We start from the raw sequence: 18,986 nt of genomic DNA, 5'->3' as shown, positions 1-18,986 counted from the left end.
TACTGAACCTTCTGCTGCATAGCTAAATGACACTAGCAGGAATTAGGAAGGCATTTAACGACTACATTGTTACATTACTGATATCCGAGTTCAGTTTTAGCTCAACTCTATTTTTCATGAACTCGGACAATCATTTTTACAACTAAAGTTGGACTTACATTGAAACATCTCAATCTAAAACTTAATTCGAGTTGAGTATCAATAACCCAAACCCAAATTTTCACCCCTTTAATATATATATATATATATATATATTGAAATATATTATATATTTCTAATCATGCATGCGTGCCACTAGAGTCTAGAGCCATAGTCTCATGTCAATCACCATCTCAACATTTTCTAGACTTGCAACTAGAATCACCTGAACTAGCACAATAAGTTCAAATACCTTTATGCATTTATTGGTTCAAAATAGCAGCCATGGCTCATAGATCACATTCATACGGGAAGAATAAAAAACATGCATGATAAATATTAATTATTGGGCAACAATGAGAACCGTATAAACTATAAATAATTACCGGTCAGTAACAGGTTTACAACAGGACTTGAAACATGCATGAATATGAAATAGAATTGTGGGCATATAAACAAAGTTACATAAGAATCAGAGTATTGACGATGCTACTTCCACAAATGCTGAACATGTTTGAGTGGTGCAGCAGTGGAACCTTCACAATGAGACATGGAATCCGAGAAAGACGCTTTGTGTACAAACTGATGCTTTACAAAAAACTTTGAATCCGAGAAAGACGTGCAGCCCTTGGATAAAACTGTGTATTGGATGGCGCTGAAGCATGCAGCAACAATGTGTACAATCTCTATCCTACTTTGTCAAACCACAAGCAGGGATTCCATGCATTTGAAACCATTCAGGCATGCGAAATGTTTCATAGAGCACAGGTCTCACATCCTTTTGCTGAGAGAGATGCTTAAGGAGCGGAAGGAGGACCTCCAGAAGCTGATCAACCCAAAAAAGATGGATGAAAGAAGTGGTCAAAAAAATGACCGAACAATATTGGAGAAGAAACCTGAAATATGACTGACAGAGAGGTCTCCATACCTGTTGATCATGTGGTTGTCCTGCAGAAAATGGAATGCATGGAATTCCATTCAGTGGTTGCAACAAGAAACTGAAAGGGTTATTATCAACTATAACAGTTCGGCAGAGATCCTTTGATAGGCTGGATAGATCCTTCACATGTTCCCGATATTGCCTGTAATTCATGGCATGCAATAGAAAGGTTTTACCACACAACCCAACTTAATCCCCAACTAAGTGCACATTTAATAATTCAATTCCTTAAACAGTCTTAATTAGTGGAAGATCATTTGAATATAAAACAAGAATAAAATGTAATCACCACCCCTTCTACAAAAATTGATTTGTAGGAAACAAGGGATTGAAAATAAACTGTAAAGTAGGAACAAATGAGTTGATTCAAGAAGTTCAATAAACTGTAAATGGATCCACATTGTACAGGTGTAACAAGGGATTTAAAATATATATATATATATAATTACAACTGACAAGGCTTGTAGTTGCAATTTGCAAATAATCACTAAATTAGCACTGTAGATTATGAACCATCTGTTCATGAGCTTTGATTGTGTGCATGTTGTGTATTTTAATGTTGAAGAAATGGATAGCAATCTAAGACAATTTATCTAGTAAAATTATGATAATGGTAGAGACTACAAACAAATAAATCACACTAACAAATTGACCTTGAATTTTTGAGGAACCATATTTTACCCCAAAATATTCCATATTTGAGCTGAAACACGGAATATTGATACTAAATAAAACATTATGCAACATGGGGCTGTCAGACATCCCGTGGAAACTGAATTAGTCCATTGTGTTTTTCACAGGATTTTGAGATTAGCAAATAATGTTCCATGCAGAATTTATTATGAGAACAACACCATAATTATCAATACTGAACCATTTATTAAATTGCCAAGACAATGTCATGATAAGAAAGTGTTTGAAGAGGAAATTTAAAAAATCAAAAATAAAAAATAGAAGATTGGATCCCTTAAAATGCTAATAGATCACCATGATTTTATTATTACTATTATTAACTTTTTTTAATCTTAAAACCTTTGTAAACTATGATAAATTTATTCAATTTCCATATAACATTTGAAGAGCACATTTTAAATCATTTTTGGAAGGATAATTTTCACAATCCATAGAAACAGGCAGGAAGGCTTAAGCTTCAGTTACTAAAGGGAGTACCTTTACCACACACAACTTTAAGAATAGACAGAAATTGCAGTTGATTGCAAATCCTGAACCAAGACAGCAATGCACTGTTTCACATATTCTGTTAAACATGAAATTCTTAGTTAATATGTTGACCTGCAACAAACGGTAGTTTTCACTCTCAGGTTCATTTCATTTCAAAACAGTACTTTCCAGTTTTACATAAATTGCATGCATGCCCTTATACATATAGAAAATTGTTGGCATAACTAGACTTGTAGAACATGGTCATTCATACCAATTTTAGAGGCTCACAAAATTGACACTCAAACTTCGAAGTAACTATAACTAAAGAATTTCATAGCTAAAAATCGACCAAAATCAACAAAAGATATCAAAGTTATCACTAAATATTGTCTCAAACAATACCATGATTAGCATTTACAAACAAGAGATCCGATACAAGCAATTGTGAATATATAGAGGAAACCAACCAACATGACAGTTCGGGACATCTACATGGAACAGTCTTATAATCACATTCATCAGAAATTATGATTCTGTCTACTTAAAAGGAAACTATTTTGAAGGATTCTTTTCTGCCAAAAAGATCAAGAGAATGAAATATTTCCCAAATATGACAAATATTTCTTATTTTCACATTAAGATATCAATTGACATAAATGTAAGTTACAAGTTAAAGATACTTAGATTTTTCCAACAGATTTACCATTAGAGCAGATGAAAGTATGGAACAATGGGCAAACAGGTAATGGTCCAAAAGGGACTTATGCCACATGGTCCACTAACTAAACAAAGATTGGTTTCTAAGATAGAAGTACATCTTTCTAAGCCATCCAAGGGCATCAGCTGCTTAATAATCTTTATAAAGGGCATACATTATTTTTTGGGCTACAGCAAGTAGAACACAAACAAATATCACTATCTGACACTAATGATAAAAGGTGCCCATTCAGTGTCTGAAATGGCAAACAAAATGAGAAGAAAAGGTAATAAAAGAAGACATAGACTTGGTTGGAGTCAAATGAATATAATGCCTCCAACACATAATAGATGTGAGAAAAAAATGTGCCTTTACCACATGCAAAGACAAATGAAAAACAAAATTTAAAAGAAATCTGAAACAAAATAAAACCTAGAACGAGAATCCAGTTGAAGAGCGGCAGTACTTACGTGCTAGTTGTAGAAGGTCGATACAGTCTAAGACTAAACCGATTTTCAACATCTATTCTGTCAACAAGTGGTCTAGCATAACCTGCAGCAGGCATGCTAAGATGGTTACTATAGATAAATAGATATAAAGAGATAGAGAGAGCGAGAGAGAAAATATGCGAACCTTCAAGACCCGCTGTGAACAACACAAGCTCTGCAAATTCACTAAGTTGCTTTAGAAATTCTTCTAATCCTGGACGTTCAAACACCGTAACATAGTTGACCTTAGGTTTGCCTTCACATTCCTTCGAACCCGAAAATTCAAACATTAAAATACATTCATTTTGAAAATTTTCAGCTAACTTATAAATTATGAATAACAAACATGTAAAACACCTTGTCTGAAGATATGCATTCCAGCTCAAACCACTTCAATCCACCTTCCGTGGCTTGATTACGGACGATAGTTGGCAAACTAGATGTCTCATATGCACATACTAGAGTTTCGTCCAAGTCAAGGACCACCTGTATGCATAATGCACGAGTCAGATTTGAAATATAGTTTGCAAATGGGCAGCTGTAAAACAACCAGAGAGAACTTCGATGACAATGATGATAATATGAAAGAAACCTTTGAACCACTTATTCCATTCAATCACCATGGCTATGTGAAACCATGAAGATTGTCACATTTCGCAGTCATGGTTCTTGTCGTAAATATTCTTTTTTTTACAAAGAGGTGAGAGTTGGCTGCAAGTGAATGTCCTAATACTTTTTTTCTTTTAATTCATGCTTTTCGTTATCTCTTTTTCTCCTTTTAAGATTAAACGGTACAAGAGTATCTCCAATTCTGTTCAAGAGACACCTAATCATTTGTTCTAATATTTTTCTTATTTTTAGACCCTAATTTTTTGGGTTATTAGCAAAGACTAAAGAGCTAAAATAGGGATAAAGGGATGAAGTCGCATTGTCCGGTCAGGTGAATTTTGGTTAGTAATGTAGATTTTAGTTCATATCCTCCACTAAAATTATAGATCATAGTTCAAGTTCGAATCCATTATTTCCTTTCGATGACTCGCAATTCAAGTAACTAGTTGTAGAGTACAGTATTTGTAAAGTTAATTCAGTTAGTGACTGATTACACAGAGAAGTAATATCTTCTCTCAGCGACATGGGTTCCCCTTGTCTTAACCTTACAGAGATTCTGCAATAACCAAACAGATTCCATAGAAACATGACGATGTCATATACCTTACTACTTCATATGCATGGCTGAAGGGGCAAATTGAGAGCCATTGATAGCACAGCATTAGGAGAAATCATTTCTTTATTTTCTTTTTCTTTTTTTTTAAAATAAACATTTTGGCAAGTGAAACATAACTATAGATGTCCATTCTTGAAACGCAAAGGAAGTTCCAGAAATAACCATTTCCGAAGACAACCTAAGATGTATTCTATGATTCGTCCGTGGATGATACAACACATCTATTTTCCCAACCACCTGTGGCCAACAACAAATAACCTTTTCCATCATAAATCTCTACCTTGGCCAAATTCTAGTGTGTTCTTAAGGTATCTCGCCTCTTCTACTAGTCACAATCCAAATTGACTATGTCATTGTTTCATGTGGTACTTTTAACTTGAACAAATGTTAAGCCTTGCCTATTTAGTCTTTTTATCATTTTTATCCACAACACACCATCTTAGCCCAGCTTTACCTCATCTCATCCTATGACTCCTCAGGAGTGCATATATTTCTTGTTATTTTTTATGCCCCTCAAACATCTGTCTTTAATTTAACAATGCTTATTTCATCAGCATGTGATTTTACTACAATAAAACCACGCATATCTCTTACCAGTCCCCTTTAGTTTAAGAATTAATTGTCAGAAAATAATGCACAGCAGCAAAAATGATATTGAAAAATATGCAGTTACAGTTAGAGACATATTTAAACATGCGTGGTAATGGCCAGACACAACATGAAGTCAAAGCATGATAATTAAGATATTTTCTCCTGATTCTCCATATTGCATTCTCAACCACTTGGAGTACACTCAGTCCACAATAATTGCATATAGTCTCACAAGCACCAGCATTGAGGATTCTTGAATTCTAAACCATCTAAAGAACACATAAATATTCCAGATACATATTAGGGCCACCTTTAAGTTTCTCCCCCCATACAGCCTTCCCCATCAGTTACAAAAAGATTGAAAAACATGCTTAGTTTCATCCAACGAGATCTCCTTGTTGCCTAAAATTTAACTCCACAAACTTAGGTCATACTTTGGATGGAACATAAGAACTGCACGACATAATCAGAGTATATTTCCGCTAAATCTTCTTACATATAAACTTAGCTCATAAGCATTCTTTCTCTCTCTCTCTCTCTCTCTCAAGAAAAAACAAAGCTATCAAAATTATCTATTTAATATTTCATAGCTATGAGAGGACATGGGGCATTACACATCATAACCAGAAGAGCAAGTCAAAATACGGATAGATGCAAAGCAAAGCAAACCGAAGGCACGACTTGTTGCCAACTTGTAGGGAAGTAGAGAAATAAAAAATAAATAATCTTTATTCAGTGTTAAAAGCTTTTGTTTCTCCAACCTTCCCAGCATACGCTTGTGCTTAAATGCCCTTAATTTCTCAATACCTCCAAAGCACAAAAACAGATGAAGCAATATGAGGTTAGACAGATTGTTTGTTGTTAGATGCCATCTAGGCCTATGCATAGCTCTCTTTAGGCTTTCAACATTACAACTCTATCACAAAACACTTCTCTAAATTTCCAGCTAATTAAAGCAATTAAAATCACACACTTAACTATAGTTCAAGTAAAAAATTATGCTAAATATACTAAAAGAGCTTCTTCTTCTTCTTCTTTATAAAAAAATTCACCCTAAAAAATAGAGAACTGATTAAAAGCTATCCAATGCCTTCCAACATTAACCAATTAAGAAAGTTTTTCAACCCCATAAAACAGAAGTATAACAATCCGAACCCTGAAATCGTCTCTACCTGATAAAATTATAATTCTCATCTCCGTACCAAAAAAAGCCTATATTGTCAAACTAACAATGATAATCAACCCTATCATGTTGATTGACATCCAATCAAAGTCAAAATGCAAATATACAATCATCAAGACACCACCAAACAATCACTTACTTTAAATAGATCAGTCCAAGCAATTCTTCATTTATCATAATTCAAAGTCTAAAGAGAGAGAATCAATGGAATCGTACCGTGAGCTTCTCAATAGGACCCTCATCGCCATCTCCGTTGGTGACGGTGACTTTTCCACCGGTAAATTGCGCCGATGCGGAGGATGTCGGCTCTATTTGTTGCAATTCGGTGAAATCAAAGTCGGGCAAAGGCTTGAACGACGGCGAAGAAGAGGAGAGCAGAGAATGGTGTCGGAGGCCGACGTAAGAGAGGAGCTGAGCCGGCGTGCCTCTGATGATCTGAACAAAGATCTGAAAGAAGAAGGCGAGCCAGTTCAACAGCGTCCTCCACACTTGCAGACTTCTCGGCGCGTATACTACTTCAGCTTCGACGGCCAATTCGGCCATGGACGTACGCTCACCGAGCGAGTCTATGTTGCAACTAGTGTGCGCACCGCACTAACCTGTACTTCTTCGGAATAGTCACGTTAACACGTCGTCGTCTTCCAAATTTGCAATCAAGATCTGAATCTCTTTCTCTTTCTACAATTGGGTTTCTGTGTATGTATAGGTGACGGAGTTGTGGTCTAGAGAGAGAGAGGAGAGAGAAGGCAATGGCACGCGTAATGGAGACCAAAGGGAAGAGTCGCGATAAGTCTGGAGGCAGCTTGCGTGGGAGCGTGGATTACACGCGATTTATCTGAGCGTGTTGAGGGAAATTTTGCAGTGGACGACAGTGAGAAAACAGGAAACTCAATCTGCCAATCAGAAGAGACAATTCGGGCATGTTTGCTACTGTTTTATTTTTTTTATGTTTTTGTTTATTTTAGGCACCGGAGATAAAATAAAAATATATATTATTTTGTATAATATTGATATATTTCTTAAATAATGACTAAAAATCAAAATATTAATTTAATGCTTTTACATGTTCCAATACTTTAACAATGATTATTGTATTATTGAATAGAAAGAAAAAAAATTATTGAAAAACTCTAAAACAATATTTTTAAATTAATCATTATACTTTTAAAATTTGTAATATATGTTTTTCTTATAAAAATTTATAAGAAATAAAATAGATTTTTGATTATAATTCAAAATATTTATTTTGTTTATGCCTAAAACAAAAATAAACGGTGTACCAAACTCGCCTTCCTTATTTGATGTCTTTGATTATTCTTACATTTTACGGAGTGATGCAACGCTACGCCCACGCGCGAAAATTTTCATGACATTGTGAGGATCCGAATTTTCACGGCGGGACACCTTTTCTGACTAAAATGCACAAATGGAAAGTCTTTCATTCATGTCTCCAATTTGAATCCGAATATTCTCCAATTCATATCACTTCTTTTGTAAATGAAATACTGTTAGTTTGAGATAATGTTGAACAGTCATATAACAAAACACATCCAACGAAAGCAGCAGTAGTTCTACATTTGCTTGGTTCCATTATTTCTTGAACATATTTCAACAATTTTTAAAATAAAGAGGAAAATAAAATGTTCAAGAGAATCAAAGTTCTCTCTCAATTTCAGCTTTTCTTATATAATTCTGCAATACAAAAATCAAATTTAAAAATTACAATGCCCATAATTTCTCGATCTCTGACACTCGACACATTTTCAGATCTCTGACACTCAATAGACGGCACATTTTCAGCTAATTGTAACGGCCAAGTGCTTCACAGTTGGATAAAAAGCTTAACATGGTGCCTTGGATGGAGACATAAGGAGATCAGTAGCATGCACGTGAATGTATTTACACAAGTGATGATAGCATTATTACATTAAAATCAAGTGGAATATGCCAACGCTCAAAGTTTAAATGGATTAAAAAAAATGTTTTGATTCTTCTGGATTGAACATAGACAGCTTGAAAGATCAAGATTACTTTTATAATCAAAATTGTGTATTGCATTAACAGAATACTCATTCAGAGTCCAAACCATTATTTTGATTCACATTTTCTCGTCATCCAATAAAGGAGCCTGTATTTGCAAAAAAGTCACCATCCCCTCAAAAAGAAAAAAGGAAAAGGAAAAAGAGAAGAAAAAATAAAAGAAACAAACGTTACAAAATTGCTAATGAACATGTATATACACGCTATAATATAGTGTCTTTACATGTATTATACTGACCGGATCCGGAATCTCAAACATATACTACTGGGCTTGTGTTGGCAGAGAGCTTATTCAGCTATGAGATGCTTCAAAAACAATCATTTCTCCCAAATTTCAGCAAGAATCAAGAATCGTATTGATGGGTAAGCCAAGGGTGTTTTAGTGCCTCTGCTGCAGTAGGACGCCTCTCGGGATTTATCTCAAGCAAGTCCTTTAAAAAATCAATGAACTTAACATCGGAAACCTGCAGGTGATGCTCCAAGGATGATTCCTCCGGTATTATGTACTCCAGTTGATTCGTCTCCTAAATACAGAAACACAAGGATGAGTTCAAATATATGAAAAAGAACTTGACTTTGATCGCATGATCGACAGTTTTGAAATCCAGTTTTTAATTATAAATAGTCCGATTTCTAATTGCATCAGTTACTCTAAATGCATGATAAGTACATATCAAGGAGCTCAACTTCGTCTTTTGGAAATTGAGGGGGTGAGACGGATTCAAGCACTATACGTGAGTGGTTGTGATTATGCGAGAGAATTAGAGACGAGTAGTGAAGCAACCCAAACTGTACAACTTGTTTAACAAATAATTATTAAATCATGTAGACACCAAATCTTCTGACCTGTATTTATTTAAACTTGTGACTTAACTAGTGGTATCTACTATCTCCACTCCTTTCAGAGTGAAAGGCAGACTATAAGACTGCAAGAAAATCAGTAACAATTACGAAAAATAAAAAATAAAATTGATTTTGCGCATCAAACCAATGGAAAATAAAATTGTCCCGACAGTTCACCTGTCAATATGGTTCCTTGCATCAAAAAGATAATAAAAGTATTACATCATTTCATCTCGGCTTGAATTCCTTTTACGGAAGAAAAGGTTTTAATACCATCTTTCCCACCTCTTCTCCAAGACAACAAAACAACTAATGCACGCTGAATAAGAAAATCTAGAATTACTCGTATATAGTCCGTGTTGAAATATATAAATATTTCTATATAATTGTGTAGCAAAATCCTCCACTAATCACGGTGCCTCCTTTGACTATTGTACACCTTTCATATATTCTTATCTTTACCATGCCTACATATAGGCTCTTTGTACTTGAGCAATATATTGATCTAAATAATAAAAATGTAGTCCTTAGTGGCTCTTTGTCCATGGATGTAGGCCTTAGTACCAAACTATATAAATCTCCGTGTTTTCTCTCTTCCCTTTTCCTATTTGCATTTCTTATTTCCGCATCCAAATTTAACATGGTATCAGAGCCACCGTCGGAGATGGGGGCTTAAGCCTCATCTCCAGCGGCGATCCATCATCATCCCCTTCTTGTAGATTTAAGGTCTCTGTCTCCGTTGCCATTCTGTTCTGGAATCCTTCACCACGCGCTCCTTTGCTCCGCTTCCACAGTGGCCAAAGAGCCTTCTTTGACTTCGCCGATGCTGTAGATGTTGACGCCTTAGCCCGAGCTCTCCGGCGTAATTTCCAGACCTGTTTACAGATCTGCCTTCAGTTTCCGTTGCTGCTCTGAGAGCAGTTTCTTTGTGTTCTAGTCGTTGCAAGGTGCGTTATCACCGGTCAAGTCCTTCGCGGACATCTATCTCTTCCTCTGCTCGCAATCGTTCTTGCAGTCGCCGGAGTATTCACCGGCGTGTTACCTGGCAGTTGTTGCTCCATTTGGAGCTCTTCAATTCTTTTCCTTTCCTTTACTGTTTCCAGATACTTTCCTTTACTGTTGCCAGATTGCGTGTTATCACGCGCCTAATACACACCTCCAGCATGCTTCATCACGTGTTTTTACGCGCTTCGCCGCCGTCGTTACTACCTGCTAATATCCGGCGTCGTCTCTGAATTCGCCATTGTTTTGCAATGGCTTCCTCTGGTTTACTTACAGTCGTTGCTTCCTCTGGTGACTTCCTTCCACCACAGCGACCATTTTCCCCTTCGTTGTTGCCGTCTACTTGCCTTGGGATACCATGTGTATCATTCCAGGGATCGTCGCCGCCCAATTCCCGTATCAATCATCATCTCTTCATCCTTGGTTCGTTTGGTTGGAGCTCTGTTTTGGGTTGTATTATTTTATTTGTTTTGGGCAGTGTGTCTGCCCGTATTAGGTTTTGAAAAACCGTGGAAAAAAAAATAAAAATAAAAATAAAATAAAATAAAATATTGTGATCATTTTATTTTTCAAACTCTCATTTTATACCAGCCCATTTCGAGTTTGAGGGGAAGCATGTTCTCTCTGCCAAGTTGTTAACCGGCGTTGCCGGCCCACTTGTTTCCGACCTTGTTGTTGAAGACCGGCAAAGTTCCAGCTTCTTGTTGACCGGCTTAGTTCCAGGTTGTTCTTGAGGGGGAGTATTGGAATTATTATCACGGAGCATATTCTCTCTGTCTTCACATTCCTTTCCCGGCGGCGTTCCGGCTTTTCCTGACTTAGTTCCGGCCATTTCCCTGCGTTGTTTCAGCCATTTTCCCCGGCGAGTTCCAATTTATTTTCCCCAGTCAATTTCTTGGCTTTGTTCCGGACACCTTCTCATCATCTTTTGAGTCGTTTCTTTGGCAAGTTGGATATTCGTGATATTCATGCTCCAACTTGAGAGGGAGTGTTGAAATATATAAATATTTCTATATAATCGTGTAGCAAAATCCTTCACCAATCAAGGTGATCCAACTATAAATATTTCTATATAACGACGGAGCAAAATTCTCTACCAATCACGGTGCCTCCTTTGACTATTGTACACCTTCCATATATTCTTATCTTTACCATGCCTATATATAGGCTCTTTGTACTTGAGCAATATACTGATCTAAACAAAAAAAATGTAGTCCTTAGTGGCTCTTTGTCCATGGATGTAGGCCTTAGTGCCAAACCATGTAAATCTCCGTGTTTTCTCTCTTCCCTTTTCCTATTTGCATTTCTTATTTCCGCATCCAAATTTAACAGTCCGCAACTTCAAAAAAAAAAATCAACCAGCCTAAACTCCATTAAAACTCAAGCTTCACAGCCTCTTTCATGAAACGAGAATAAGCAATCATGAAGAGTTTTCAACAGCAGGAAACACCACTTCATTTAATAACATTTCAACCAGATAATTTAACATTATACAGGATTTTAATTATAGTGAAAGGATATTACAAGAATCAAACCTCGTTTATATGATAAAGATCATATTCATTTGTGAAATACTTGTCTGTCTCCTGCCCCTTCACTAACAGCTCCGTCTCAATAGGACCAAGCATCCCAATCATGCGTGCAAGCAGCACAACAAGTGCGTCATTTGGGAAAAGCACCTGGTGGAAACATGGATGGTAAGGAGAAAATACGAAGTGAATTGTTCTGAAGGGAACTATTTTGCAAATGAGCATCTAATGGAACAAAATAGTACACAGATTCAAGGTATGTAGGATTTTCTAAATCAACCATCTACACCACTACTACTACTAACAATATGCCAAGCTGACTCGAATGAAAAAAATAAAGAAAACAAGAACATACTTCCCCAGAACATAGCTCAGCCAAGATACAGCCAAGAGACCAAAGGTCAATCTTCTGGTCATAGGGGAGGCCTAGGATGACTTCAGGAGCTCTGTAGGAACGAGATTGTACATATAGGCACAAGTTATCCGTCTGAAAGCAACTACTTCCAAGATCAATAACCTTTATCTCACATCTCCTGTAACTTTTGATAAGAATATTCTCAGGCTTTAGATCACAGTGTATAATACCCAAATAATGCAAGTACTCTAATGCCTCCAAACACTGCCGGGTTATGACCTGCAAAAAAAAAATCATAAACAGAACCCCATCAATGGTTCCTGCTAGCACTTTAGTATCCAATATATTCTTTTACCAGCAGAATCTGCATTTTTACTCAACAGCAACATAATACTGATCAAATAAATAAATAAAATAAAATTAGTACCCAATGCCGGTACCCCCATGAGGGATGCTGAGAGGAAAATATTGAAAATATACATAAGCTTTGAAATTATGATTGAATAAAATATAGAATTTACATTGCCATATTGTACAAACCTGCAGCCTGCTCAATGTAAAATAAGGCTCTCCACCAGATTCTTGATTGTATTTCTGAAACTCATATAAGTTTGCCCGGAGCAGTTCACTTACAATGAAAAGATGCTCCTGTAAAGTTTTTAACATGGGAAAAATATAAATTGTAATAATGAAAAACCGCAACAACTAAGACAATGGCATGATAATCACATAGCATGAATTGATTATGGTAACGTCAAACAGAAACAGTTATGTAACAATCAATAGTAACAATCATTTTTTAGGAAGTCCAAACTTCCCATAGTAAGACAATCACAAGGCTCCACATTTAGCTTTAGTAATACAAAGTTAGGACCACAGAGTCTCAAATTGAGCTTGAGTAAGAGACAAATAGGTAATTCTTGGCCACATGAAGCAATTTTTAAATAACAAATATGCTACTTTTAATATGTAGTCATAGTCATAAAGGACTGAATGAAAACTTTGCAAAGAACTGTGAACGTATAAAGGGAAGATCTTTATGTATCTCAATATATCGAATTATAATCAGATGGCCCACATTAGTGTCAATAGGTCTTTATCCCAAGAATCAATGGCGAAGGAATACCTGAAATTATTTGATAGAATCTGTTGGTTTACCAAATTGAATACTATAACATCATGTTAGGTCAATAGGACTTAGGTTGGCATATTTCGTGGATCAAAACTAGAGTCTTAAATTAGAATTTTAGAAGTTAGTTAGTGTAGAGTTAGACACCTCTAGGTCATGGGCAAATATGGAATTCAAGCTTCAACCAAAGATAAAATTGTAATCTTCAAGATCAAGGGTAAAAAGTTAAATTGACACAAATATCCACTCACCATTAATTAGAGGGTTCACGCATTAACCTTTTTAGATTTCATGATTTGATTTGGAGATCCCAATTGATATGCATCAAAAGTATTTTTGAAAATTTCTAAAGTTTTTTGAAGTAATGCATTCCTGAGCACTTTGATAGCTCCATTCCCAACTTGAAATCCATAAAGGACCAAGTATGGGGCAAAAATAAAATAAGGTTTTATCCACTATAGCAATAGATATACCAGACTGTCTCAAGGTTCTATCTTTACTACATGTTCCTATAGAGGTCCTGGAAAGCTCCAAGTCTGAGTTGATGGATTGGTTGGTCCCCTCTATTCACCTGACCAGAGCAATGTGAGTCATAGGCAGAGTTGGACTTTCCATTCATTCCCTTTCAGTCGGGGTCCGCTACAGGACTACGCTTGTTCCTGCCCGAGAATCTACAGCTTTTTGGCCATATCTTGCTAAGAAAACGAAGGTCAGACAGCATAAGATCAGCAGAAGTGGGCATGTATTGCAGCCATTGGTAGCTTGTGAACTTATCTAATGCTCAATCTCATGCATGAATTTCTCCCAACTCCATTGTCTTAGCAAGAATAATTCTTGATTCAGCTCGAGACTGGGATTAGACCAACTCTCGTTCACAAGGATAGCTTCCCCTGCCGTTCTGATTACCAGAAGAGTAACCGTTCCAGAAGGGGGCATTTCTCAAGTTGGTTATAATTTTTTTTTAGTTAAACTATGAGAGATATTGATCAAGGAATTTAATTCCAAGTTGGTCAAGGAATTTGTTTCCAAGTTAGTCAAGGTATTTATTTCCTAGTTGGACATGGAGAACGATTTTCCTTTTGATCAAAGAGAGGATTGTAGGAAAGATAAGAACAAAAACTTTCACTCTTGCATTCCCTTACACTCGTAACTAACCCTTTCTTTTTCATATCTTCTATATTCTTTTCTAGGAGGACTTGGATCCCCCCAAATTTCACCATATGAAGGGAACCCAAGCACCGTTAACAATGGCTTCTAAAAAGTAGAAGATGTTCCTCGATCAATCAAGCCACTTCAAAAGCTTGTTTCTTTTTTTAGATTAAAACACAAACTCCATTCTCTCTACAACTCTGGTTTATATATTTTCTTTAAGCATTCATCAATTGCATTAGATTGGTGTGTTAGATGTGTTGACATCATAACTGTTGTGGAGCTGATCTTAAAAATTCAACACCAACATACAATCAGTCAACTGGGATTGGAGTGGACAACCAGTTTAGAGGTCAGAATTACAATATAAGAAACAAATTGTTGGGGAGCAAAGTCTGTTGAAAGAGCGGACTGTAGCCTAGAGACTCTATGTAGGTTTGGTAGATTAGTTTGCGTCAACAGGTGACTAACGTTTTTGGGGTATGTGAACTTTAACTTGGTGTAATATCTCTTTTGATATTGGATTTTTTAATCTAACTGGACTAGGTCCCGTAATTTTTCCCATAGTGGTTTTCCTTGTGAAAATCTTAGTGTACATTGTTAATGCTTTATTCCACTTTATTTTATTTTTGATTAAATGGTTGTTATGACTAGCATGACAGATTCATTGATATTTGATATTTACTTTTAATTTAAGTTTTAATTTCGGTCATTTATTAAAATGCAAAATGTTGTTAAAATTGGATAAAACTATCAGAAAGATCTATTAACCCCCTTCACGTCTAGATCACAAACCTAATTCTCTATCAGAGACTAGGGTTCCCGTCCTTACCCCATCACATCATTTATCTTTTATTAATTACAGTCGACAATAATAGGCTGATCAAAGTACAGATGGAAGACATAAATCAATAAAATAAATCAAAAAGCTTCTTATGAAATCAATTTCAAGATGTTCAGAAACAAATGTCAGCTACATGCATATTATGGCCATAAGTTGCACAAGACAATGAATTAGAGAAACTAAACTAGTGTTGGTATCTTGAAGAAAAACTCCATATGTATTATTATTTTTAAGACATTTTACCGACTCCAACAGCCATTGTGATAAATAAGTTTAGTATTAAACTATAACCGGCTAACTCCCTAATACATAAATTCATTTAGTGCAGACCATACATTATGATCAGAAAGTTAACCTTAAAAAAGACCAGTAATACCTTATACGATCTGAAAAGCTAGAGAACAAATGGCAAAGATGGAATAGTTTTTCTTGAAAAAAATTATGGAAAGCTATATGAGAAAAATAAAAGAAAATAAAATGATGATATTGTTGCTAGATACAGCTATAAGGACAAATCTTGTGTAATTTAGCTACAATTATAAAGTCAAAAAATAGTAAGTGTTTAGAAGAATACTGCCTAAATTTGACTCACACAGACCTGATAATAGAAGTAATCATATAAACGCAAAATGTGGCGCTGATCACCCGGATCATTCTTGTTCACGAACTTTAGAAGTTTGATTTCATCTAAACTCTGATCAAAAAAATCCTTGTCATTCTTTATGATCTTCAAGCAAACGTCCATTCCAGTTTGCAGATCATGTGCCTGGACAACTTTGCTGAAAGCAGCCGAACCCAAGTATTCTGTGACACAATATCTGCCAGCAATGACGCTATTAATTACAATAGGCAGATCTTTGTTCTCTTCGAATCCAGTCCTGTGGATGGCATAACAAACTATTATAACACCTGCAATGCACAACCTTGCAACTTCTCTCAAAAGAGAGAATAAAAGAAAGAAAAGACCTAGCTGAAATAATATTTGTAAGTTTAACTTTCGTAAGTCAATATATTATCATCGCTTATTTAGGTGACAATCATTTCTAAATAATTTACTCACTCATTTGGCATCAAATGCCAAGATTTGAATGTAACAAAAAGTATCAAGAGTCATGTCCAACAGACCTGTTTTTTCTGTGTATAATTCTTAGATTAAATACTTCATATTCTTCATCATTCGTGATATTCATCAGAAAATCATCAACAGTAACACCCTCCTTTCCCACAGCAGCAGTGTCTAGCTCATTGGGATCTTCATCGGCTTCTCCACCATTTCCAACTTCATAGCCATCATTTTCATTTGATTGTAAATCTTCCTTGGCAAGCTTAATATGCGAATCAGAATTACATTTTCCAATCTCCCCGTACTGAAAATTATTTATATCATCAACTTTCAAATTCTTGAGACAGTAGTCATTGGAATCCCCACCAAGCCCTCCTGACCCCACACAGCATGGGCAAAGGACACCAGAGCAGCTATAAACAATGCAATCCTCTTTATCCATTCCATTACATCCCTGAACTTGAACTTTTTCATCCAAATGATAATAATCAGTGACATGAGCATCATTTACATCACCAATGGAGGAAACATTAAAAGACCACGGCTTGTCCAAGAATTTACTTCTCTCTACCGATTGAAAACCTTCTGGTATATGATTTGAACCCAATTGGTTATCGGTTTTCTTCTCTGTCCCTAAAGTCATGATAAACTTGTCCTCACTAGGGCAGCCACAAGAACCTGGCCCGCCAAAGTGGGAAGGCGTAATGTAGTCCTCATCTTTCTCACTGTACCAGTTCAGGTCATTATACATATCAAATTCATGGTAATCACGAGCTGTTCCAAATTCAGATAATCTCTCAGACGAAGCTTGAGAATTCACCCGGGTAGCAGCGCGAATTCCATACGGATTTGTGAACTCTTCAAAATAAAAGTAAGAGTACTCAAAACCATGCCCAACTTAATCCACAATATACCCGTTTAAAATAATAATAAATAAAATAAATAAATAAATAAAGAGAGGAAAAAGCACAGAAAAAAATGTAGAAAAACCTTGGAATTGGAATTGGATGAAATTTAACTCAAAATTTGAACTAATTTTTTTCCAGTTTCAAATCAAAGGCCCCAAATTCGTGTGCAACATTAGTGCTTAAGAAAAAAGAAATCAAAATAATCAAAATAAGACATGAATAGTACCACTAAATTGGGAATTTCATGTTGCTAAGTACTTGAAATATTGTCCATCCTAACTACTGGACAAAAGAATTTTACCGATTGAAAGAGACAGGAACAATCATCACGTACACACAAGCACAAATTGCATGTACTAACATAAAAACACACTAGAAAGTAACAACTCAATTCAGACCACCCAAGAAAGAAGGAAAAAATAATAATAATAAAAATAAAAAAACTCAACAAAACCAATAGATGAAGATTAAGTACGACTGGAAAATAAAAAAAAAAATATGTACCAGAAGAACACAGTTCGGTTGTGGAAGAACCCAAGCTCACAAACTCCTCAGAACAATCAGAGCTCGAATCAGCAACACCGTCGGTCGGTTCCAATCGGTGCCGCGTCGCCGGAATCTTGAGCGGCGGAGGGGGCGGGAACGCCGCCGGAAACAGAAACTTCTCGTAATCAAAAGCGCGCAGTTCGGACTTGTCGTAAATATCCTCCATCAGTGCAGATTCGGAGTCCGATAATCCATTCTTTCTGAGAAATTCCAACACGGCTTCGACGTCGGAGACCGCCATGAGTGGAGGAATTCAAAACACGAGTAGAAGTTGAAGGGTTGAAAAAGAATTCATGGGATAGGAGTGAAGAGAGGTGGTCAAAAGTGGAAATTAACCGTAGAGTTAGGGTTCGCATGCTGGTGTATAGAGAGAGAAAGAGAGAGATGTAGAGAGAGAGAGAGAGAGAGAGAAAGAGAGATGATAGAGAGAGAAAGGTGCCCCCTCCCCCACTGCTGTAAAACTGAAGCCAACGGGAAGGATCTCTTCCCACCAACTATGAAAAGTAGAGGGGGTTTGGTGTAGGAGGTTTTCTTGTCTATCAATGTGGGCCCTAGTCTCGAACAGTAAAAGTTGATTGACACGTGGATGTAAATCGTGCTAACAAGTTGATATTCGTTTCGATCTCGGACTAATGTTTTATTATTGATTATGTATATAGTATTCTCTGCTCAGAAATGAAGAACTTGTTGCCACGTTTGGAGATTATTTCCAATTTTTAACTGCTTTAATAGATTCCCAAACGCAGAGATAAATTCTCATTAATTTTGTATTCACATTGTATTTGTGAATCTGTGATAATTGCTGCGGGATAAATCAAAAAAACAATCAAAAAATTCATCATACTCTAACCAAAAAAATTATCTCCCTTTCTTTCTCTTCTTGCTAATTTTTAATATTGGAAAATATTTTGCGCAAAAAATAAATGTTCTTTGTCATAAAATGAAGATGAACGAAAATGTGTTAGAAAAGTATAACTAAAACCTCTATATGTAGAAAAGAAGAGAGAGAACGTCGGGTTAAAGAAAAACAGAGATAATCGCAACTTGTTTAAGGTGGAAATAAAGAGGGGATAGAGGGAGGATCTTTGTTTTTGGAAAATATGACGGAGAGATAACGACATTAAATGTCATTAGAGTATGATGAATTTTCCT

General features: G+C 36.0%; 2 protein-coding genes across 2 annotated transcripts; both read right to left on the bottom strand.

Annotated features, from left to right (window-relative positions):
- Window positions 1-497: 497 nt before the first annotated feature.
- On the bottom strand, window positions 498-7,212 carry LOC132270784 (uncharacterized). Its single transcript, XM_059771988.1, has 6 exons — window positions 6,643-7,212; window positions 3,785-3,913; window positions 3,573-3,693; window positions 3,410-3,491; window positions 1,067-1,220; window positions 498-964 (listed from the first exon to the last, which is right to left on the bottom strand). Exons 1-6 carry the CDS (start codon window positions 6,967-6,969, stop codon window positions 830-832), a joined length of 948 nt encoding a protein of 315 aa, XP_059627971.1. The 5' UTR covers window positions 6,970-7,212; the 3' UTR covers window positions 498-829.
- A 1,409-nt stretch (window positions 7,213-8,621) lies between these two features.
- On the bottom strand, window positions 8,622-18,338 carry LOC132270783 (uncharacterized). Its single transcript, XM_059771987.1, has 7 exons — window positions 17,793-18,338; window positions 16,443-17,238; window positions 15,916-16,195; window positions 12,736-12,843; window positions 12,196-12,474; window positions 11,847-11,990; window positions 8,622-8,990 (listed from the first exon to the last, which is right to left on the bottom strand). The coding sequence occupies exons 1-7, from the start codon at window positions 18,073-18,075 to the stop codon at window positions 8,811-8,813; spliced, it is 2,070 nt and encodes a 689-aa protein (XP_059627970.1). The 5' UTR covers window positions 18,076-18,338; the 3' UTR covers window positions 8,622-8,810.
- Window positions 18,339-18,986: the final 648 nt, after the last annotated feature.

This window comes from Cornus florida, unplaced genomic scaffold, assembly GCF_030987335.1.
Source record: "Cornus florida cultivar Cherokee Brave unplaced genomic scaffold, ASM3098733v1 CherokeeBrave_3.0.0_Hap2_Chr08, whole genome shotgun sequence".
NCBI lineage: Eukaryota > Viridiplantae > Streptophyta > Magnoliopsida > Cornales > Cornaceae > Cornus > Cornus florida.
The sequence above is the reverse complement of the archived record's forward strand: the minus strand, read 5'-3'. Positions and strand labels throughout refer to the sequence as shown.